This window comes from Corvus hawaiiensis, chromosome 23 (genome assembly GCF_020740725.1).
Source record: "Corvus hawaiiensis isolate bCorHaw1 chromosome 23, bCorHaw1.pri.cur, whole genome shotgun sequence".
Classification (NCBI taxonomy): domain Eukaryota; kingdom Metazoa; phylum Chordata; class Aves; order Passeriformes; family Corvidae; genus Corvus; species Corvus hawaiiensis.
Genome location: NC_063235.1, coordinates 4,451,352 through 4,473,210, shown reverse-complemented (window position 1 = coordinate 4,473,210; position 21,859 = coordinate 4,451,352). Strand labels below are relative to the sequence as shown.

Here is a 21,859-nt window from a genome sequence, read left to right as displayed (position 1 = left end):
TCACCCCAGTCCCTGCACGCATCGTCCCAGTTCCTGTGTGCATCGTCCCTGGTCCGCATGTGCATCCTCCCCGTCTGTGTGGGCATCATCCCCACTGCGTGTGCAGAGCATCCCGATCCATGTGCACATTGTCCCAGACTATGTGTGGATCATCCTGGCACACAAGCACGATCCCTGTGCATGTACAGAATGATTTGGGTTGGAAGGGACATTAAAGCCCATCCAGTGCCACCCCTGCCCTGGCAGGGACACCTTCCACTGTCCCAGGTTGCTCCAAGCCCCAGTGTCCAGCCTGGCCTTGGGCACTTCCACGGATAGGGCAGCCACAGCTTCTCTGGGCACCCTGTGCTAGGGCCTCTCCACCCTCACAGGGAAAGATTTATTCATAATGTCCAATCTAAATGTCTTAAGCTTCAGTTTATAAATATCTAAGAAAATGTGACAGCACAAACTTCTGGGCTGGCTGTGCTGACAGGACACAGGCAGCCCTTGAGCTCTTCCCACTGACAGACCTGCCTCACAGAGTGACCTACCCAGCACCTGGCCTGAAATTAAACTTCTAAACCACTTAAACCACCCGCTACCCTTCCCAGGTGCTCAGAACGGCGCAGACCACATCACATGAGCAGAGGCTTGAGGTCTTTGGGCAGGTGTTTATTGTCAGCCTGGCTGTGCCAGCCTGGCTGTGCCACTACACAGGAGTCCCCTCCTGTGCCTGCTTCTCTTGCACCTGCTTCTCCTGCCGTGCCTGTGCTGCCCTTGCTCTCGCCTGCCACTCTCTCCTCTGCTTCAGCCTCTCTGCTGCTTTCAGCTTCTGCTTCTCCTGGAATACCTGTGGAAGCAGAAAGGAGAGATAGAGCTGCCTGCAGAGCTGCTCCCCAGGCTGTCTGCTGCAGGCAGAGCGGTTCCAGCAGGAGCCAGATCAAATCCTCCCTCTGTGCCTTCCTTGCTCCAGAGAACCATCTGGGATTACTCTGTTACAGCCACCCAGTCACAGAATCACTGAATCATTCAGGTTGGAAAAGACCTCTGAGACCAGAGTCCAACCTGTGACCGATCCCCACTTTGTCAACCAGACCAGAGCACTGAGTGCCATATCTAGTCATTCCTTGGACACCTTTGGTCCAGTCCTTTGGTTGTAATTTCACTGGACTGAAATTTAGCATTTACAAACCAAAGGCACGTCCAGCTTTTGGTTCTGCTCAGTTACACCAAGATCTACTGCACGCAGCAGTTACACCCATATATTCTGAGCAAATCAGGGCAGACAGTGGGTGCACCCACGCTTCTGTTCCAAACTGCCATCAAATTATCTCATATATCAGTTCCCATACCAGCATTTGAGAAAAAAGCTGGTTTGAATAAAACATTTTTGAGCAAACCAGTAGCCCATCCCAAAGTGCCTGAGTAAAGCATGTGTCAGTGCCCATGACATAAATGTCCCCCATGGAGCCCTTGGCTGAGCTCAGGCAGTTCTCTAGAGACAGGATCAAAGTCAAAGCCTGGCTTAGGAGGACTCAGCTATCAGTCACTTCTAACTTCTACAGAGGGGTTCTTCCCTGTCCAGCCTGCTCTGTACCTTGATGCAGAGAGCCTTCTTGACCAGCCAGCGCTTGGTGACACGGCGGATGTAGGGCTGGGGGGGGCTGTACTGGATGTCCAGCTGTTTGCAGGTGCTCTCGAAGGTGCTGTAGTTCACCCGGCGCAGGTACCCCAGCATCTTCCTCCGCCGGTCCAGATCCATCAGCATGCACCGACGGTTACTTTTGTCCTGCAAAGCACCCAACGTTCACTCCACTGCAGACAGACTGTCCTGCCATTCCAATAAATTACTGAGAACAGACCACATTTTGGCTGAAAGGGAACGATCAGGTTAAGGACAGAGTCTTAGAACAATTTCTGTTGGCAGATGCTGCGAGTACATCAGGTCAGCACAAGATGATCCAAGGAGATATCATTTACTTTGCACTGGAATTGCTTTCTCTGTTTCATGGCTCCACTTTCCCTGAAGACTGTTTTCAGCTTGTGTACAGTTTGTGCCAAAGCTGCAGGGAAGGTCTTCTGGCTAAAACCTACTTCCCCTGAAGTGTGCTGCTTCAGAATAACACAGAAGCATTTACCTTTGTTTCGCCAGAAATTAAATATGAAAATAATCTGTGACTTGGCTCTGACTGTCTGGTTGTTCTCTGGAAGGGCACAAGTGTAGCCTGAGCCACACCAGTCCGGGCAGGTCATGGGAGACGTCTCCCTGTCCTATATGAGTGATTTGTGTAAAGAACGGGCTTCAGCCAAGGAATTACAAAAGGTCTCTTTGCTGCAACTCCTGGTACAGCTTCTGGCTTGTCATAGAAAGCTTAATTCTATTCCCCTGTACCCTTCAAGTTTTCATGAGTAACAATTGTGCACTTCTTTCAGATGCAGTTATCAATCCATTTCCCACCTTTTGCCCTGCATAAAGAATCTTTAATATCTCTTGTTCATAAATTCAGTCGAGATGTCTCAAATTTGGGCCTGAACCCAGGCTGCTGCAGGCAGGGAAGTGGCACATTCACACAGCGTTGTCCACCAAACATTTCCATGAGCAGAACAAGCACGGACTTTGCTCTTTGCTTATTACTGCAGCTGCCTTCATTAATTAGTGAAAACTAAGTTGTGAAGCCACATCTGCAGTGATGAGAAACGGAGCTCAACTCTGCCCAAAGGAATTTGCTCAGCCATTTCCTCCACTACAGTAACAAACCGGAACACGGAGTCGGCGAAAATCCAGCTGTGCCTGAGCCTGCAGCTCCCCAAACTGGCACCATGGAACAGCTGTAACTATTTTATAAACCTCCTTAGGAATGCCATAATCCCCAGCATTAAAATCCTTTTGTTATAAACTGAGAAAACCACCTGAGCGGCTGCTGTGTGTGGACTCAGATCCACGAGTTACCTTGGGATGCCTCTGGAGGTGCTCCTCGAGCGTGCGTATCCTGGCAGTCAAAATAGCAACTGTAAAAGAACAGAGAGAGAGAGAAGCTGTGTGAGAGCAGCAGCTTTCCCAGCTGATCCACGTTCATCTGCCTTGCCTCAAGCTGCCAGCTGAGCACTGTTGCTCCTGCAGGTACCCACAGCAGCACAGCAGGGACTGCCCACGGCAGAACAGTGCCCACAGGAAACACTGTCCCCAACAAGCACTGCCCACACCAGCCACTCCCCACTGCCCACTGGACAGAGCACAACAACCCACAACACACAACCTGCAGAGCTGTGACTGTTATGAGGCTGCTTAATGAGAGGGTAAGATTTTAGCAACACATCATATAAATTTATCTGTGAATTTGTTCCTCTTGCACTGATTCAATTCCCAGTGATTTGACATCCATTTCACCTCACGGGATTTAAGCTCTGGGGAAGCAGACAGCACTAAAGGTTTTTTTTTCCAAGCGCAGCAGCCATGTCCCTCTGGAGGGAGGGGTTGGTGGCATCCTGCAGAACCAAAGGGCTTTACTGATGACAAAGGGGTGGTCAGCGTTGGTCAGTGCAACATGGCCTTTGTCCCTGCACTGTCCCCACTGTGCTTCAGTCACAGCTCTCCGATGCAGAGAAAAATCTGGGTTCCATGGCTGAATTTGGCTCATTTTGGTAACAGTTGCAGCTCAGTGCTTCATGTCACAGAAGCACTCCAAGCAGAATAATGCACACTCTGCCTTTGGAGGGTGGATGTGGAGCAGCAATTTGGAAGTACCCCAGCAGCCTCTGCAAGTCTTCCAGACCTGGAGCAGTCCTGCAGGGCATCCTGCAGGCTCCCTGCCTCCCAGGGGCTCTCCTGGAGGAGATTCTCCTGAATTATACAGCAAACTGGAAGTGCTGGGGTGGGAACAGCTGAACAGAAGCAGAGATGTTTCATCTGCCAACAACATCCTTCCCTTTTCAAACTTGCCTTGCACCTCAAAGGAGCCACTGTCATTGGGAGACCTCCTGACCTTCTCCACCAGCTGCTGTGTCTTTACCTTCATCTTCTCCTTCTGTGGGTCACAGAAAAGAGGTTGTCACTGTCTCAGGAACAGCAGAGGTCAGAGACACTCAGCTCTCTTCCCAAACACCCAGATAAAGGCTTTGTAATTCAGACCTTTACTCAGTGCTTTTGCATCTCTTCAAGCTCAAGTGGCAAGCATAGAAGAATGGTGAGATCTTTGTGCCACTTTCATACCTGTTTAATTTGTTTTCTGGGCATATGGAAAGTAAAAATAACTCGATGAGCATCTGCTGTCCCATGCAGTGGTTTCTAGAACAGAGGGGGTCGGCCACGAGCAGCTACAGAACAGCTCATTGCCCTGTCACCCCTGAGTACTTTCTTCTCTCATTTTCACATGCAATTGTTACCATAAAGAAGACTGTGTGATAAATTTTAAGAGCAAACCAGACTTATCACTGTAATGTATTTCATCACCCCAGATTTACAGTCACTTAAAAATACAGTAAGTGAAAGACATTTAACAACATAGACAAGTCTCACATAAAGGTGTTCATTAAATCTATTTTTTTTCAAGCAAGCAGAATGACACTGACCTGGCTTGCCATTTCCAGGGACAACAGCCGTTTCACTACATCATCCACACTGCAAGGAGATGGCAAATTAGCTTATAAACTAGAAACAAGTCTATTTAACAACAGAAATGAGCTCAGGTTCTCAGAACATACTCACTTTTCTCAGCTTTAATTTACTCTACAAATTTACAGGGACTCTCCTCCCCTCCCAAACCTGGCAGCCATAAACTGGTGCTCACACTCCTAAGCAAAATCATGGCTCAGATTACAGGAGTATGGAGCAGTTTTGCTGCAAAAATATTTCATTTTAAGACTGGCTCCTTCAGAGATCAGTGAAAGTCACAGTCGGGCCACTGGGGGCCCTCCCTGCACCACACAGGAGCAGCTCTGCATCAGAGCACAACAGTGCTGAGCCCCAGATCCCAAATTCAGCAGCAGTTGAGTTCATGTTGAGTTGTTTAATGACACTCTCCATCACCTGAGTTCAAGACAGGCACAGATTATTTGCAAGATGACTATTTCCAGTATTTCAAGATTATTTCCTTTTTTTTCCCCATGGACTACAAAGCCCACAGAGCACGTGGGCAACCAGCATTCGAGCTCACACGGAGTAAACAATCAAGCCCTGACCACTGACTGTGTCTGTAAATTTGACTTTCCAACTGACTTTGCAATTTTTGTGCCCACAGAGCATTAACAATTAATTAGTGAGCAGGTGACAACTTCCACATACCATGGTTATATGTAAGATACAAACCCCTGCAGTGAGCAGCCATTCCCTCTCCCTGTTCATACCTGTTCATTATCGGGAGATTGGCATAATCCTTCTTCAGCAAGGTGGGAGGGAGGTCATCCAGATGGCTGGGGATGTCTACAAAGAGAGAAACATTTGAGGAAGAGCAGGACAAAATCAGAGCTCTGACCTTGCAAATCAGATCAGAGGAAACATGTTCTGAAGGAAACTGACTGTGTGCTCCAAATAAGAACTGAGCAGATTCAGCCAAGATGGCAGGAACGGAGTGAGAAAAATAGGTTCAGTCTCTTCCCTTCAGCACTCTGGACTTACAATATGGTGTACATGTATTTACAACAATCCACCGAGCTCAGAGGCCACAGAATACCATAACAGTTTGTGCTGGAAGGGACATTAAAGCCCATCTGATTCCACCCCCTGCCATGAGCAGGGACACCTTCCACTGTCCCAGGTTGCTCCAAGCCCCATCCAGCCTGGCCTTGGACACTTGCAGGGATCCAGGGGCAGCCACAGCTTCTCTGGGCACCCTGTGCCAGGGCCTCCTGACCCTCACAGATCTCCTGCTACTGACAATCATTCATCTCCCCACATTCAGGAGGAGAGGAATCTTCTGAGTAACTTCTGAGCTTGCAAGGAACTATTTCTGGAATGATTTCTGTGCCATGAGGATACAACTCTGAGCATGTCAACAGTAAAACATTTGGTCCTGTGGATCTTGACGTACCTTTCCTCTTCCTTGTCACACGTCTGGCATAACCCCTGGCTGCCTGGAGCACAGGACTGCAGACTGAGTGGGAGAAACAGAGAGACATCAGCCTTGCGTGCACTTCTCCAGCTCTGTACGTGTCAGATGCTGCTCAGTCTGTCTGAGGTCAGAGCACTGAGCCTCTGAGGTGATCAGTGATCAGACACATCTTTAGTCCCAGAGCAGTGTGGGATAGTTCAGAGTGGCTCTCACAAGGTGCTAAAACAAACCAAGCTGTGCCGCTTGAGAGTGAGCAAATGCTGAGGCCGGAGCGGCAGAACAGACTGCACACACTGAGAGCTGTGAGGGCTCCCTGTGCAAATGTGCTCATTTAGAGGGTTTAAACTGCTCAATTAACTGCTCAATTAATTCAGTCTCATGAGCGACGTGGAGGGGCTGCTCTGGACCACCCCAGTGTCAGACCTCAGGGGCAGAGACACCTGGGGAAAGCCCGGGGACAACCTTTGTCTGACACAGCTCGGTACAGACGGGAATATCATCACCAGCCAGGACTTCCTCATTCTTTGACCTTTCAAGAACAAACTCTTCCAGCTGCTCTTCCAGGGCCCTGCTGCTGGAATCAGGACCTGCTTCTGGCCATTCACCTGTGCCCGGCTCGGCCACCGCCGCTCCAAGGGCGTTCCAAGGGACCGCCGGGACCCTGCCCGCACCCCGGGTACCCCCAAGGTCACCCGGTCCCCTGTCTCGTTTCAGCGGGGACAGACCACGGGGCCGGTGTGTGGTCCCCTGAGTGACCCCCGGCCACCCCCGACCCCGAGACCGCCCCTTTCCCCGCATCCTCAGCTCCCATCCCGGCCCCGACCCGGCTGCTCCCCAATTCCTCCAGCGGGTCTCGCTTTCCTTTCCACCCTCCCTCCCAGCGGCCTCCCGAGCCCCCCGCGTCCCTCACCGGGCTCTGCCCTGCCCAGCACGGCGGCCCCGGCACGGGCCGGCCCCGCCAGGCCGCGGCCCAGCAGCGCCAGCATGGCCCGCGCTCACCGGCACGCCGCCATGGGCGCCGCCATCTTGCCCAGGCGCGACTGGCGAGTGCCGAGACAGGGCGGAGGGAGCGAGCGCCGAGCGCGTCGATGGCTGTCCCGGATTCCGGTCCCCTCCCCGTCTTCGTCCCGGTCCCGGACCCCTCCCTGTCCCCGTCCTTGTCCCAGTCCCTGTCCTGTCCCCGTTCCCGTCCCCGTCCCGGTCCCGTCTCCATCTCATCTCCATCTCCATCTCCCATCTCCATCATCTCCATCTCCATCTCCATCTCCACCTCCGTTCCCGTCCCCGTCCCCGTCCCGATCCCGTCTCCATCTCCATCTCCGTCCCCGTCCCCGTCTCGGTTTCGTCCCCTACCTGTCCCCGTCCTCGTCCCGGTCCCGATACTCGTTCTGTCCCGGTCCCGGTTCCGGTCCCGTCCCAATCCCTATATCCCTGTCTCGGTCTCGTCCCGGTCCCGTTCCCGTCCCCGATCGCGTCCCCATCCCCATCCCCGGGCTCCCGCAGAGGCGCCCGGGTTGTTCTCAACACGTCTCCGTTTATTTCGGAGGGAAAGAGTCGGGAGGGGGCACACACACAGAACGGGGTGGAGCCGGGCAGCGCCCCGGGGTGCGGCTGGAACCCCGCGAGTGGTCCCCGCATCCCGGGGCTCCCTCTGGAGGACCCGGTGTCGCTGCCCGGCTCCATCCCGCGCTAGTCCGCCCGGCACTCGTGCAGCTCCTCGGCCCCGCCGATGCGGAGCCCCTGCAGCAGCGGGAAGGTGGCGGGGGGCTCCTCGGGGAACCCCCAGTCCCCCGCGCCGCCGCCGTCCCCGCGGCCCCGCAGGTTCTCGTAGAATCGAGGACCAGGCTCGGGGAGCAGCCGCTGCCCCCGGTACCCCGCGCCCCCCACCCGCGCATACTGCACGGGCTCCCCGGGACCCTCCTGCCGCACGTAGGGCCGGGTCACCGCCGGGAGGGCGACGAGCAGGGCGGGGGGTTCCTTCCCCGGCTGCTTCCCCGGTTCCCCTTCCAGCACGGTGACCGTGGAGATGGCGGCCGGGCCGGGCTCCCTCGCGGCGGGGACCTGGATCGGCTCCTGGGGACCAGAGGGAGGTCACAGCCGGTGCCATCTGCCCCTGCTGTCCCTCACCGTGGCCTCGCGCCCCGGGGCCATGTGCAGGGTGGGCACTGGGGGGCCAGGGAGCAGCCGGCCGGTCTCACCTGCGGCGCCGCTGCCGGCACCCACTTGCCCAGGCTGCTGTTGGCAGGGTCGGGGACACTGGGCCAGAGCTGCTCCTTCATCCTGGGGACCACGGGATGAGAGGACTCAGCGAGGCGGGCTGGAATGGGTGGCCTCAGTGCTGGACTGGCTCCCGCCAGGCTCCTGGAGGGATGTCAGCACTCCCGCAGACCACCCTGTCCCACCGGCAGCCCAGCCTGGGGCGGGGCTCTGCTACTCACCGCTCGTTCTTCTGGAAGCAGATGAGCAACACCATGAACAGGACAAAGATCAGCCCCAGGGTCAGGAAGAGGAACTGGATCTCAGTGTCATCTGGGAAGTGGGACAGGGTCACAGGGAACTGCAGTGGGCACTGCCAGCTGTGCTGTGCCATGAGGCCAGGGCAGGACCAGGGTCTGTGGGTCCCCTCCCATCTCCCCCCCGCCCCGAGTGGCTGCACCCCTCACCCAGCACTGTGGTCACCAGGGTCAGGCTGGTGCCATTGGTGCCGCCGGCGGCCGTGGATGCCATGATGTGCACCTTGTACAGGGTCGATGGCTTCAGCCCCCGGATGACAAAGGAGCTGAGGGAAGGATTCACGGTGGCACCTGGGGACACACGGGGCTGTTGGTGTGGTGGAATCCCCTCACCTGCACAGCCCCTTGGATCTCTGCTGGCCAGGGCCCTGTGAGACACCCATACAACTCCCTGACCCTCTCTGAGAAGGACACAGGGTCTGCTGATATCCCCACCCAACATGTCAACGTGGGACAGAGGGGAAGGTCACTGGTGCTGCAGGCAAAACTCACTGGCCACATCAGCAATGCTGTTGGCCCAGAAGATGGTGTAGCTGGTGACGAAGCCATTCTGCATATCCACTGGCAGTGGCTCCCAGCACAGCTCGGCCTCTGACTTGCTGATCCTCCTGAGGTGAAGCTTTGGGGCATAGGATGGTGCTGGAAAGAGCAGGACAAGGGGGACCAGGTGCTGAGCAGAGCCACTGCCTCGGGTGGGAACTGGTGGGGGGGTCCCACTCCCGAGGTGTGGGCATCAGGACCTGCCCACGCTGTGGGGGAGCTGAGAGCACCTTCAGAGACGAGACAGATCCAGCCCCTCAAGCTGAGCTCTTTGGCACAGCTCCTGGATTAGGGGTACATGGGGGAGGGGGTGTTCCTCCTTTTGGAAGGGCAAAGTCTTGGTGGTGGGGCACCCTTCCCACGTACCCTTCTGCTGCGAGTAGGCTGTGGTGTGGATGGGCACCCCGACAGTGTCCTCATAGAGGGGGTACAGTGAGATGTTGTACAGCTGGAAAGGCTTGATGCCATCTACAACAGAGAGCAGAGGGGGCTGGGAGTTCGGGGCACTGGCTGCTGAGACCCCTCAGCTGCCCCTGCCTGTGCCCCACGGCACCAGCCCACCTACCCTGGGGGTGGATCCAGAGGAAGGAGGGAGGGTGGGAGGTGGGCTGGGGCCAGGGCTTGGTCCTGGTTTGGTCAGGATGGGTGCCAGCCCCCTGGGACAGATGTCCGGGGGTCAGGGTCCCCTGGCAGCCCCCGCTTACCCTGGATAAGGGCTGTGGTGGCTGCCCCATCACGCTCCATCTGCCAGCACGCGCTGCAGTGCCCAGGCTCTGCTGTCACCCGCTGCCATTCCAGGACGTAGGCGATCACTGGGGCCAGCGGTGCCTCCCAGTGCACCCAGAGGCTGTGCTCGTCCCCGGGCACGGCCCGGAGCCCGGACAGGGGCTGACCTGCATGGAACAAGCAGCCGGGATGATGGGAGAGGGGAGCACCTCTCCCACATCACCCCCTGTGCGCCCCGGGTTGGAATCTGCCCTCTCCTTGCCTGTGCAGCCCACGGCAGTCTGCTCGAGGGAAGCACAGCCCCGGGGGACACGCGGAGGTTTCGGGCACTGCCCTCACCTTTCCTCTGTAGGAGGACGACCTCGGTTGGTGCCGATTCGCCGGCGGCGTTGTAGGCTGAGAGATAGACCCTCCTGGTCCTCGCGGGCACCGAGAAGTTGCACTGGGTGTGGGTGGTGTTGCAGATGGTGGAGGGGTCCCTGCCCCTCCTCCGGGGGCTCAGGGTGACGCGGTACCCCAGCACTCTCCCGTTGGCCTCCCGCTGCCGTGGGGCCTGGGTGGGGCAGGGGGTGCGGATGTCAGTCCCTGCGGGGATCTCAGGCCCCAGGGCAATGCCCCGGCAGCTCCCGCGCCCCTCGCCCGCCCCTGCTCACCTTCCAGCGCAGCTGCACCTCCAGCGGCTCCCCTGCCCCGGCCGGCTGAGCCTCCCACCACGCGTCCAGCTTTCCTGTGGGGGCTGCAACGGGGGGGGATGGCAGAAGCTGAGGGGCCAGCGTGGCTGTGCCCCCAGCGCTGTGCCGCCTGCCCTCAGTGCTGTGCCGCTTGCTCGGGCAGAGGGGACCCCCTGGGTGACTCACACGCACCTTTCTCGTGGGTGGTGTAGTTCCTGCCCGGGCTCCACTCGCTCCAGTAGGCCAGTGCCGACGCTGAGCTCCGCCGGCACCGCATCTGGAAGTGGTACTGTGTGCCAAAGAGGAAGCCGCAGCGCTGCGCGGTGCCGGCCCGGCCGATGATACCGGTGACCTGGTGGCAGCCAGAACGAGGGCTGTGCTGGCTCCTGCCTCGGGCAGGGGCTCTTGTGGGCGCGGGGGGACACTTTGCCGTCCCACTCCCACATGGCGCTCCCACTGCTTGGAGCAGAGGGAGGGTCCCGGCTGCTGCCCGGTCCCACTGCCCCAGCGGCACTCACCAGGACCCAGGCAGGGTCCTCGGGTGCCCGGTAGCGCAGCTCACATTGCAGCTCCATGTGCTCTGTGCCCCGCGCCACATCCCAGGCCAGGGCGATGCAGTCGGTCTGGAAGGGAATGGACTGGATGCTCTGCAGGGTTGGGGGGTCCAGCTTGGCTGTAGGAAGAGCAGGGGAGAGCTGGAGACGTGTGTGGTGGGCAGTGCCCAGAGCCACGTCCTCACATGTGCCTGTTATTAATGCCAGGAGCTGCAGCCAGGGTGCTGCAGTAATAAATGGGGGGAAACCACCCCAAAACATTTAGGAGAATGGCTGGTGGCAAGGGACAGGAGCTGGCATGTGCCACTGCTTGGGAATGGGTAATGGTAGTGAGTGCAATGCTGGCACTGCTCTGCATTAACACCTGTGCAGAGAAAACAGATTCCATGGGGCCTGGTGTCTGGAACACCCTACATTTGGGTCTGCTCGGGGGTGAGAGCGTGGCACAGCCATGGGAGGGCTCAGCTGGTTCCTGGGCAGTCTTTCCCCAGCCTCAGATCAGGGAGGATAAGTCTCTGCATCTGGGAAGGCTCCCTTTATAAATAGTTTATAGGCACTGGATCCATTATTAATAGACCTCCTGAATAAATGGGTAATCAATTGCTGGAGGAGCTGTGGAGTGCAGCAGGTCAACTGGCAGCTCGTAACCCGCCGCACGCACTGCTCTGTCTGTAACGCAGCGCTGGCACCGATTCATCCCGGCAGGACATTCATCATGGAACCTGCCCGTAAAATGTGACCTCAAAGCCCGACGTGCTTTAATGGCGCTTTAATACCCCTGTCACCGGTGATGAGCTTCCCTGGCCCCTGACCTCTGCACCGTCACTCACCCACGTCCATGGGGTCGATGCAGAGATGCTCTGACTCGGCTGTGCCCAGGGCGTTGGTGGCAGACACCCAGATCTCCATTTGCCGGTACAGCTGGAGCAGCCGGCGTGGCACCGTGCAGTGGCTGTGCCCTCCTTGCGGGGTGCAGCCCGTCACCACCTGGGCTCTGCTCCTGTGGCAGCCAGAGCAGTGGGCTCGGGGTCCCTCTGGCAGAGGACGAGGCTTGCTATGGGGTTTAGCAGGGGACCGTGGTCCCGGGACTTACCCGGCGCACTTCAGCACGATGCTGGTGGGGAGGTGGCTGTCGGTTCCCTGCTCCCACCGGCACGTCAGCCCGTAGTCACTGAGGTTCAGGACACAGCTGAGGTTGAGGGGCTTTGCAGGAGGGTCTGGGGGAGAACAGCAGGGAAGAGCCTGAGCAAGTGCCCGTCCCTTCTGGGGAGGAGGGTGACCCATGCTGGCAGCAGACTTACAGCCCGCCCTGATCTCGGCCATGCCAATGCGCTGCTTGGTCCCATTCCACTCCACACAGCACCACAGCCTGGCCTGTGTGTGGTTGAACCGGGGCAGGGTGAGGTTGGACACCTCCGTGCCCCCTGGACCTTGGCGCTGGCTCCCGGCCACAAGCTTGTTGTCCAGCATCCAGATGATCCGGACCTTCCCCTGCTCCAAGCCACGGCAGAGCTCTCTCTGGATGGTGCAGGACGCTGTGACAGCCGAGCCCAGGGGCACAATGGGCGAGCCCACAGCCACCGAGGCGCAGCCCAGTGTCCCTGCAGGCAAGAAAAGCGTGTCACATCCTGGGCACAGCTGTGACAAAGCCATCTCAGCTCCTCAGTGCCCAGGCGGGACACAGGGAGGAGCCTCTTCCCTTAGATGGGCCCCCCCAGCCCTGGAGAGGAAGAGCCGAGCGTTGGGCAAGCCACCGGCACATGCCAGGCCCCATCCTGCCCGCGCCTGCTGCGCTGCCGCCGCTCCTGCCTGCCCCGTGGCCCCGGCCAGCCCGGCTGGGGCGCAGGGTGCCGGGGATGGCGTGGCTGTGGGACAGGACAGGATGGACCGCACTCACCGCCCAGGTGGAGGAGCAGAAGCAGGGAGAGCTGCAGCAGGAAAGGTGTCCCAGCACCGCGTCTGGCCATGGTCTCCTCCGTGGCTTTGGCATCACCTGGAGCGGAGAAAGCGGCTTGTTCTGGGGGTCGGCAAGGGCTGGGGACGAGGTGGGCTGAAGGAGCCGGGCTCCATTGTCACCGGCGCTTCCTGGAGCAGAATGTCCTTTCGCTGTCAGCGTCAGCCCGGCCCCGCAGCCCTTCTGACACCTCCGCCCCCCGCTCGGCGCCCGCGCTGCCACAGCCGCCGGCGTGGGAAGCGCAGCGGAGAGACCCCGCAACGCGGGTCTCTCCACACCGCCGTCACCGTCCCGGCCCCGCACGCCATCCCGGGCACAGCACCCTGTGCCCGGCCGCAGGCACGGGCTGATTTTATCTCCACTATCTCCAGCCGCTGCCGGGCAGAGATTTGCGGTTTGAGGGCGGGTGAGCGCTGGGACGGCGGAGGGCGATAAGCTGGGAGAGGGAAGTGAGTGACCGACAGCAGCAGAGCGGGACTGGCCGGAGCTGCGGGGTCCTGCCCACGCCCGCCACGGCTGCCCCCGTCGGCTGCATCCCCCGCCTGCTGTTGGGAACGGCCCTAGGAGCGGTGGCTGCCTCTGCCCCTGCCCGGCCGCCTCTGCCCGCATCCTCTGCCCCGGGTGGGTCCCAGACACAGTTCGGAGGGGCTGCCCACACTGTGCCCAGTTCCGGGTGCCCACAGCTCCTCACTCTCCAAGCCAACATCCAGAGGGAGACAAAGCACTCGAGTGTGGGAAGTGGGACAGCGGCAACCCCTGAGCACTCGGCATGTGCGCCTGTCCCAAGCAGGGACTGGGGAGAGCAGCCACAGACAAGGTGCTGCTCAGTGAGACCTCAGCACCACGCACCCACCCCTACCTCACCTCCATCCCTACCTCGCCTCCATTCCTGCCTCTCCTCCGTGTCCGGTGCGTCCGGCTGCCGCTCACCGCCGGCTCCGAGCACGGGGCTCCGGCTGCCGGCGGCTGGCCGTGCTCAGCCTGTTTGCTAACATGCTGCTTTCCCCGTTAGTTCCTCAAAACCAGGGCCGTTAGTTGCTGTGACGCTCTGAAGAAGGTGATTGCAAAACACTTCCCTGAAGTCTGCGACCCCCTCGCTCGCCGCAAGCAGGAAAGCCCAGGGGACGCAGACACCCCGAGCAGCGCCCGGCCTCCACCCTGCCCGCTCCAGCGGCCGGACCTGGCACAGCCGGGATGTGGCACAGACAGTTCCTTACTGCAACTGCCGTGGGGCCACCGGCCTGGGCTGGGGGACACGGCAGAGGAGCGTGGATGTGGCAGGAGGCCACTGGCCAGGGAGTGAGCAACTCAAGGGGCAGGAGGCAAACCCAGCCGTGGCTGCCAGCACGGTGTGATGCCACCTGCGAGCAGCTCACATCCCCAAGCCTGTGTCTGTGTCCACATCCACGTAGTCCAGCTTGCTCCAGGGTGAGCAGTGCGCAAGATGCCCAAGGGCAGCCCACGACATGATGTTCCCACCAGTATATCCCAGTACTGACCATTAACCCGTGTTATTTAAACAGCTCCTTGCCCGGGGCCGTGTCAAGCTGCTGTGCCCACCCGTGTCAGGCTGGAGCACAGCCCCGGTGGGGAATCCCGTGTCTGGTGGGATGGGGCTGGCACGGGGGGTAAACAGAGGGTTGCTCAACCCTCCTCACACTCACAACCTCTCGCAACCACGGCGGCTGTTGTGCAAAGAGCTGTTTACTCTGGGGTCGGGGCGGTGTTTCATCTCCACGGAACGCTTCAGTGCTCCCACAGCCCCACGCTGCCAGAGCAGCCCCCCTGGGAGCAGGGTGTCTTGGTGTGGTGGGAGACCATCCTGGGGACATCTAGCATCGCCTCCTGCAGAGCCGGGCGCTGGCCGGAGGGGATGGCCTGGGGCTCTCACCACCGACCTCACAGCCCCGACAGTGCAAACAAAGGCACTTTCCTCCAAATCTGCCCTGCTTGTAACGGGTCTGGCTGCTGGCAGGGGTGGAGTGGGGGCTCAGCACCTCGGGCTGAGGCACGGGGCCGATGCCCACTGTCTGGAGGAGCTGCCCTCGCAACAGTTCCCCGGGGTGTAGCAACCCCCAGTACTTCGGGACGGAAGCTGGTGCCGTGCGGGCTGTTTACCAGCCGAGCAGGAATGTCCATGGGTAGCCATGGCGACGTGGGCATCTCCGTGGGAACCGAGGGCGTAGCGCTGCAAACACCCAGCTGGACACCGACAAGAGCCCGCCGCCGATGGGGCCCCGCCACAGGGTGGGATCCGGTGTGGGGAGGGGACCTTGCATCCCACACCAGCGCACGGCTGCCCTCGGGCAGGGAAAGGGCTTGTCTCAGGAGGCTTCGAGTGTGCCAATCTGCCGGGCCAGCCTCCTGCGAGCGGGGATGGAGCAGACGTGCATCCTGACAGCGCTCTCGGTTCCCCTTCGGCTCTGAGTCACGCTCACAAGCTCACAGATCCCGTCCCTGGGATGAGACAGGAATACGAGGCAGGCTGCAGGGTGCCACCCCTGAGCCGTGGGTCCCAGCCAGCCTGGCAGAGGGGCTGGGCCAGGAGGATGCGTAGGGCACGGGGCCGACCCTCTTGCTGGGGTGCAAGAGCCAGCTGGGTGGCAGAGGGTCCCACGGTGCAGAGGCAGGTGGTGACACAGGCCTTGGTGCAGGACAGCAAGGGGAGCACAGTTTGGAGGGAGGGTGGATGCTCAGGAAGCAGGTTTTGGGGTGAGTGGTGGGGCAGTGGCTCCCAGATGTAAGAGCCTCCCAAGCCTGAGGCCATCAGGCAAGGGGGAAGGTGGAAAGGAGAAGCAGCTGCGGGGTTTTCCTGGGTGCAGGGTGTAGGATGGGGACTGATGGCACTGGGCAGCAGCCCATGGGCATGGCCAGACCCTGAGGGCAGCTCTGGTCTCAGTCCACAGGCAGCAGCCCCACATTCAGTGCCTGGGAGCTCTCAGCTACCTCTGTGTTCCCAGTGCCTCTGTTTCCATCCCTGCCGGGTGGATCATTGCTGTTAAGCAGAATAAAGTACATTCCTGGTGTGTGTCAGCTCCGCAGACAGCAAAACCCGGCTCCTCTAAAGGGATTTTCCCTTTCTTCTTTTCATTCCTTAAAAGAAGAGAATATTGCCAATCATGTAAGATGCAAAATCTAAGTGCAAAAGCTTCTTCAGTCTCTAATGGGTGAGGAGAGCTGGTTAATTGGTGCCCAACGCAGTTAATTTGAACAACCCCTTTGCTCAGCCATTAGCAATGAGGAGGGAGCAGAGGGCTCCCCATCAAGTCACTCTGTGGGGGGCAGAGGTGGTCAGGAGAGGACCCTTGGCTCGGGATGGCATCACCAGGGGACAGGGGGACATGGGCAGCCTGCCAGCATGGAGCCACTCCTGGGACAGAAGCCCATCCAGGACCCTCCTGTGTCTGTGGGCTCTGGTCACCCAAACACCAGAGATGTCCCCGGTGCTTGTCCCTGCTGTGCCACTGGCGGCTCCTCCCCAGCAAGGCAGCTGCAAATTGGAGAGGATTGATGGCAGGGGTCCTAGAGGCTGACCTTGAACAGCTCCCGACACATTCCTGCAATTAATGAGGCAGGAGGATTAATTTCTGTGTGGCAGATCCGGGGAGGCCCTGATGGGCATGGGGAGGGGGAGGAGGGACGGGATGTGCTGCCATTATTCATCTCTACTCTGTGAGGTGCCAGAGTGGTGCCAAGGGGATGCAGCTCCAGCTCGGCAGAGTGGTTCAACAGGATGGATGGGTGAGAGGGAGAGATCTTCCATTGGACCACCTAGAACTTGCTTTCTCCTAAATTCCTGCCTCTGTTGCACAGGTGTCTGTGGCAGGGGAACCTCCCCATGTTCTTTGGCTGAGCCCTGTACCAGCCTCCCACCCCTCATATTCCTGGAAATTCCTGATCTTTTCTGCTGAGTCACTCCAGAACTCGGACTTGTGGAGCATCTTCCCCCTCTGCCACTGCTGAAAAGAAATTTCCCTTTGATATTTCCCCCATCAAACCGCCAGGGCAGGGGCTTTTCACCCCCCACCACACCCCCTCACCCTGCTGTGCCCGTGGTGCCAGGCAACACGTCTGAGTTTGATCCCAGCTGCCGGGGCTGCGTGGCCACTCATGAAACTTCCTGGCAATCAGGCTGCAAGCAAAGCACTATTATTTTCTGCTCTAATAAACACCTCTGACAATAATAGAAAAAACCCAGCTTCTATCAGGAGAAAAGGATACCTGGGAATTATTTACTCAGAGTCAATAGTTGCAGGTAGGGGCTGCCAGCCCAGGCAGGCACTGACAGCTGCTCGTAGCTGGAGTGGCCAGAGCATTGCATGGAAAAGGGGCAAAGCTCTCCCAGCTGCTCCCCCCTTGCTCCTGGCATATGAACCCCCCATCTTGGCTGTGCTGCCCAGGAACACCCCCTTCATTCCCTGTCCGTGTCACTCCGGGACACGCTGCCAGTGCCAGGCCCCTGGAAGGCACAGGGGGGCTCCAGGTGCTCGAGCTGTGGGGTGGGAATGTGACTTGGAGTAGGCACTTCTCTTCCAAGGGCTCAGGTCAAAAAATCCACGGTCAATTGAGCTAATCACAGAGGCAATGAAATGTCTTTGTGAGGTTATAAACATCCCCGCTTAAACCCAGTGACACAGGGAAATAGGAATCCAACCAAGCAGCCTCCAAAAGTGCTTTATTCCCCATTATTTTCATTAGCTGCCTTGTAATTTGATTTGTCCCTCTCCTGCTGCTGGCTTTTTCCATGGCCAAAAGGAGTGACAAATGAAACACCCACAAATGAGTCTGACAGTGTCCAGGGGGGTCAGGAGTGACGCAGCTCCCCTGGCTCCTGGAAAACGGCTGTGTCTGTGCCCTGCGAGATGGGACTGAAGATTGGGGTGCCTGGACCACCCTGACGACCCTGACACTGCCCAAATCTCCTAGCCAAGACTCCCTGAGGCTCAGGCTGTGGTTCCCAGTGCCATTGGTGCCCTGCCTGGGGGGCACAGGGCAAGGGCCCCAGGGCTGGCACTGTGACAGCACCACCACCTGTCTCCGGGTGATCCTGTGCCCCCTGCTCCACACTGACATCCTGTCCCCATTATCTGCAATTTCCTTGAAAGCTGTCAGGCATCGATGGGGCCCCTTTGCAAATGAAGAGAGGAGGAAACAACCAGGTCTGCATTTATCCCACGAGAAATTAATCCCCCCTTCTCATTTAAAGGTATCAGTGAATGAGGCCAAGTTGTTAAGTGACAAAAGAAAAATGATTCTTGCCTTCCAGGGTTATTAAAATCATGTTCTACAATTTTAGCAGCCACAAGGAAGCCCAGATAATGACAGATGATGATAATCCATCTCCAGCACAGCCTGGTCTATAATGATACTGCCCATATCTCTTGTATTACCACCAATTACTCAGTGTATAATGAAAATGTACATCCATTCTGGGGAGCTGCATTTGCTGCCTCTGAATCCAATTTCTCCCTCTCCTTCCCCCAGTTCTCTCCTGCTACAGCTGGAGCCCCCACCATGCCTGGCTCTGGGATCTGGCTTAAGGGATCCAGCCTGTCCTTGGCGTGGATTGGTGCCTGCGAGGGCTGTGAGTGCCCCTCACCTTGGCCTCGAGCTCGGCGGCTCCACAAGGCCTGTCTGGGGACACGGGTAGGACAGGAGAGGCTTTGAAATGAAAATTGCAGGAGGAACCCAAGGAGATACAAAGCAAAGTGAATCCTCTCTGCTGGCCAGAAGCACAGACAGGAGCGCTGGATGCTGCTCCCACGGGCTCCAGGCAGCCTGGGCCACCTCCATGAGCTCCTGGCAGCTGCCCGTGCTGCCAAAATCCAGGTGAAAGTGCCTGTCCAAATGCTGAGATGGCATAATCCTGCTCAGCACAGCAACATCCAGCTGGGCACAGCATCATCCTGCTCAGCACAGCATAATCCTACCCAGCCCCACATCATCCCACTGGACAGAACGTAATCCTGCTGGGCACAGCATGATCCTGCTGGGCACAGCATCACCCTGCTCAGCACAGCATGGCCCCCCTGGGCACAGCACCATTCTGCCCAGCCAGCAGCAGCTGCATGGCCCAGCCTGGAGCAGAGCTTCCTTGACAACCCCATTGTCACCTTCTGATGTCTGGAGGTGAGGGAGTCACACACCTCCCCTGCCATGGACATGTCTCAGGGAAAATGCACCTCCGAGCTTTTCCACACTCTCCCTGGAAGAAGCTGTGCTTCCTGCACCGGGACCAGCTGCATCTCACAGCAGCTCTTAATCCTGTTAAATCAGAGTGGGAATCACTCAGACCCAGGTGGGCATCTGATTGCCACTGGATCCACTCCTGCTGCAGCGCCTGGAAGCGGCACGAAGCTGTGTAAGATTAATGTAGATATATATTTCATCTGGATTCTATTATCTTTCACTTTATTCAGGTCAAAAAGCAGGAGACAACATCTTTTAAGATGAAAACATAATCTTTTGGAAAATTGAAAATATAGATCATTGTTTGGGGAGCAGTCTGCGTGTGTGCTGCCACTGGGGCCTCCAGTGCCGCTCCAGAGACCCTCAGCCCACGTGGGGGGCAGCTGCATGGGGTCCCTGGAGCAAAGGAGCATCTTGTGCTCATGGAGAGGGGCTGGCACTGGGAAAGCTCCCAAAAAACTTTGTGTGTGTGTATGCACACCATATGTGCACGGCTGGCATGGGGGTGGCCCTGCCTGCCCTTCCCAACACCCACCCTGCTGAGCACCAAATCTCCCACATAAAGAAAGACCTCACCACAACAGGGCCAGGCCCCCTGTAAATGTTTTTCCTTGGAGCAGAGCTCCACAGCCAGTTGCCTCGTTAACACAGCTCTCCAGGTAGCAGAACTTGCCTCATTTTCTCTTAAATTAAATGCTTTTATTTTTTCATAACTTTGTGTAATAAATCTGTGTGTGTTTAATACATAATTAAGGGCTCCTCCTGCTCTGAGCTGCTCTGAGCAGAATGCCTGGTACCGCCTTCCCCAGCACAACTTTACATGAGTTATTAAAGAACAGAGGTGCATCTATTAATTATTTCATAAATATTAACAAGCCCTTAATGGCTGGAATCCTGGAATAACAAGTTCCCAGGGAGCTAAATTTTAAAAAGATCATTAACTACAGTGACCGCTGGGCTCTGGGAGCCCACAGGACCCCACGCTGTGGCAATGGCAGCAGGACCAGTGCCAGCACCTACCAGTGCCAGCTGCTGTGCTTGGATCCCTTGGCAAGCTAGCCCTGAACTGAGGACGGAGCTGGGGTCACCTGAAACATGGCTTTAAACTGAAGGAGACTAGGTTTAGACTAGACATTGGGAAAAAATTCTTTCCTGTGAGGGTGGTGAGGCCCTGGCACAGGTTGCCCAGAGAAGCTGTGGCTGCCCCATCGCCCAAGGCCAGGTTGGACAGGGCTTGGAGCAACCTGGGATAGTGGAAGGTGTCCCTGCCCACAGCAGAGGGTGGAATGAGATGGTCTGTAAGGTCCCTTCCAACCCAAACCAGTCTGTGGTTCTACGGGCAATGCTTCAGGTGGGTGTCAGCTGCCGTGCGAACGAAGCGCGTCCAGGCTCCCTCACCCTGCAGGTTGGCACCTTTCAGAGATCTCAGCTCAGAGCAGCCCCTGCACAGCTCCTTAAACCACCCTGAGCCTGTTCTCACTCGTTACCACCCTGCTGCAGCAGCAGCAAAGTTATGGAATGGTTATCCCACATTAGCCGCGTGCCCCGCAGCCGGCAATGCTGGTGGTGCACCTGCGGCTCCCCAGGCCCTGCTCCTCCTGCGTTTTCCTTCCTGGAGATCCAGAGATCCTGCTCTTGGGCCCAGGAGAAGTCATGGGGGCAAAGTGGGCAGCCAGGGCTGGCCCTGCACAGGACTGGGGCTGCACTCGCAGAGGTGGGAGCTGGGAGGAGGATCCACAACCTCCTGTTTGGCAACACTTTTGGAAACACATCCCCAGCGCAGGCTGCCAACAGGGCTGATGTGCAGTGGGTGGAATGGTGATGTCTTGGAAGCCTGGGATGATACTGATTCATTGGGGCAATTAAAGCTCTTTCCGGCCTTTTCTCAGTGGCATTTTGGCATTTGATTCTTCATGAGTTACAGCACCTTCCTCGTGTGGAGACATTTATAGCCATGAATTTTGCAGATCCCAGTAGAGCATAATTACCTTCTGAGGAGAGGCAGGAGATCAGGGCAGCAGCTCCAGGCATGGGCATTCCAGCCAGGAGCCCCTGTGAATTCCCATGGGCTGGGGCTTCTGGAGGCGAGAAACACCAAGCCAAACACAGGGGGTTTGGCATGTTTTCATTCCACCCCGAAAATTGTCTTTTGTTGAGGGAAGATCCCATGGACCAAGCAAGAATTCCGTGTGGAGCACCACTCCAGGGTGCAGGTCTGGCAACATCCCTGCCCCTCTTCAGGCCCGGGGCTGGGGATGCTCCGGCACCGCCTGGAGGGCAAAACCCCCGGATCCGCTCCCGTACCCCGTGGCTGAGGCTGCTTCATCTCCTCCGGGCCATCAGGCAGCGGCAGCCTTGGCTCAGGCACACCCCGACATGAATATTGATGGCCGGCTGGATGCGGGAACGCGCTAATTTAATCAGGGTGACAGGAGCGGGGCTCCCCGGAGGCGCCGCGCTGCCGCTTGCTGACATTAATGTTACTTTGTGTCACAAGGCATTTTTTAATGTATCTTGCCAGTAAAATAATCAGCCTTCTCCCGGGTACAGAGGCACTTGTTTCTCATCCATTATGATACAGACGTCGCTCCTCAGCTGTCATTAGCGCACGAGAGGAGAGTCAGGGCAACACGTCTGGTATTTTTAGAAGTATGACATGGATGAGAAACATATTCTCGCCTTT

The 21,859-nt window shown here is 57.8% G+C and overlaps 2 protein-coding genes across 3 annotated transcripts; both read right to left on the bottom strand.

Moving 5' to 3' along the window:
• Positions 1–633: 633 nt before the first annotated feature.
• Positions 634–7,069, bottom strand: MRPS15 (mitochondrial ribosomal protein S15). Its single transcript, XM_048327361.1, has 8 exons — positions 6,940–7,069; positions 6,009–6,071; positions 5,326–5,401; positions 4,552–4,600; positions 3,923–4,007; positions 2,933–2,991; positions 1,580–1,771; positions 634–832 (listed from the first exon to the last, which is right to left on the bottom strand). The coding sequence occupies exons 1-8, from the start codon at positions 7,013–7,015 to the stop codon at positions 692–694; spliced, it is 741 nt and encodes a 246-aa protein (XP_048183318.1). The 5' UTR covers positions 7,016–7,069; the 3' UTR covers positions 634–691.
• Positions 7,070–7,543: 474 nt separating this feature from the next.
• Positions 7,544–13,981, bottom strand: CSF3R (colony stimulating factor 3 receptor). 2 transcript variants are annotated; one of them, XM_048327377.1, is made up of 16 exons: positions 13,864–13,981; positions 12,931–13,026; positions 12,335–12,634; positions 12,127–12,250; positions 11,864–12,033; positions 10,998–11,152; positions 10,672–10,831; positions 10,462–10,544; positions 10,148–10,361; positions 9,787–9,975; positions 9,449–9,550; positions 9,035–9,181; positions 8,693–8,833; positions 8,468–8,558; positions 8,228–8,309; positions 7,544–8,102 (listed from the first exon to the last, which is right to left on the bottom strand). In XM_048327377.1, the coding sequence occupies exons 2-16, from the start codon at positions 12,998–13,000 to the stop codon at positions 7,719–7,721; spliced, it is 2,412 nt and encodes an 803-aa protein (XP_048183334.1). In that variant the 5' UTR covers positions 13,001–13,026; positions 13,864–13,981; the 3' UTR covers positions 7,544–7,718. The 2 variants fall into 2 exon arrangements, with proteins under 2 accessions (XP_048183334.1, XP_048183335.1); XM_048327378.1 differs by lacking the exon at positions 7,544–8,102 and having other exon boundaries at positions 8,255–8,346.
• Between the last annotated feature and the right edge of the window lie 7,878 nt (positions 13,982–21,859).

Excerpts from the sequence above, each read along its gene's own strand:
- CSF3R (XM_048327377.1), bottom strand. The coding sequence starts at position 13,000 with ATGGCCAGACGCGGTGCTGGGACACCTTTCCTGCTGCAGCTCTCCCTG. Across the intron at positions 11,153-11,863 it reads CATCGACCCCATGGACGTGG|CCAAGCTGGACCCCCCAACC; the intron begins GTGAGTGACGGT and ends CTCTTCCTACAG. Across the intron at positions 8,559-8,692 it reads CCTGGTGACCACAGTGCTGG|ATGACACTGAGATCCAGTTC; the intron begins GTGAGGGGTGCA and ends CCCACTTCCCAG.
- MRPS15 (XM_048327361.1), bottom strand. The coding sequence starts at position 7,015 with ATGCTGGCGCTGCTGGGCCGCGGCCTGGCGGGGCCGGCCCGTGCCGGG. Across the intron at positions 4,601-5,325 it reads AATCTCCCGATAATGAACAG|TGTGGATGATGTAGTGAAAC; the intron begins GTATGAACAGGG and ends ATCTCCTTGCAG. Across the intron at positions 833-1,579 it reads AGAAGGCTCTCTGCATCAAG|GTATTCCAGGAGAAGCAGAA; the intron begins GTACAGAGCAGG and ends CTGCTTCCACAG.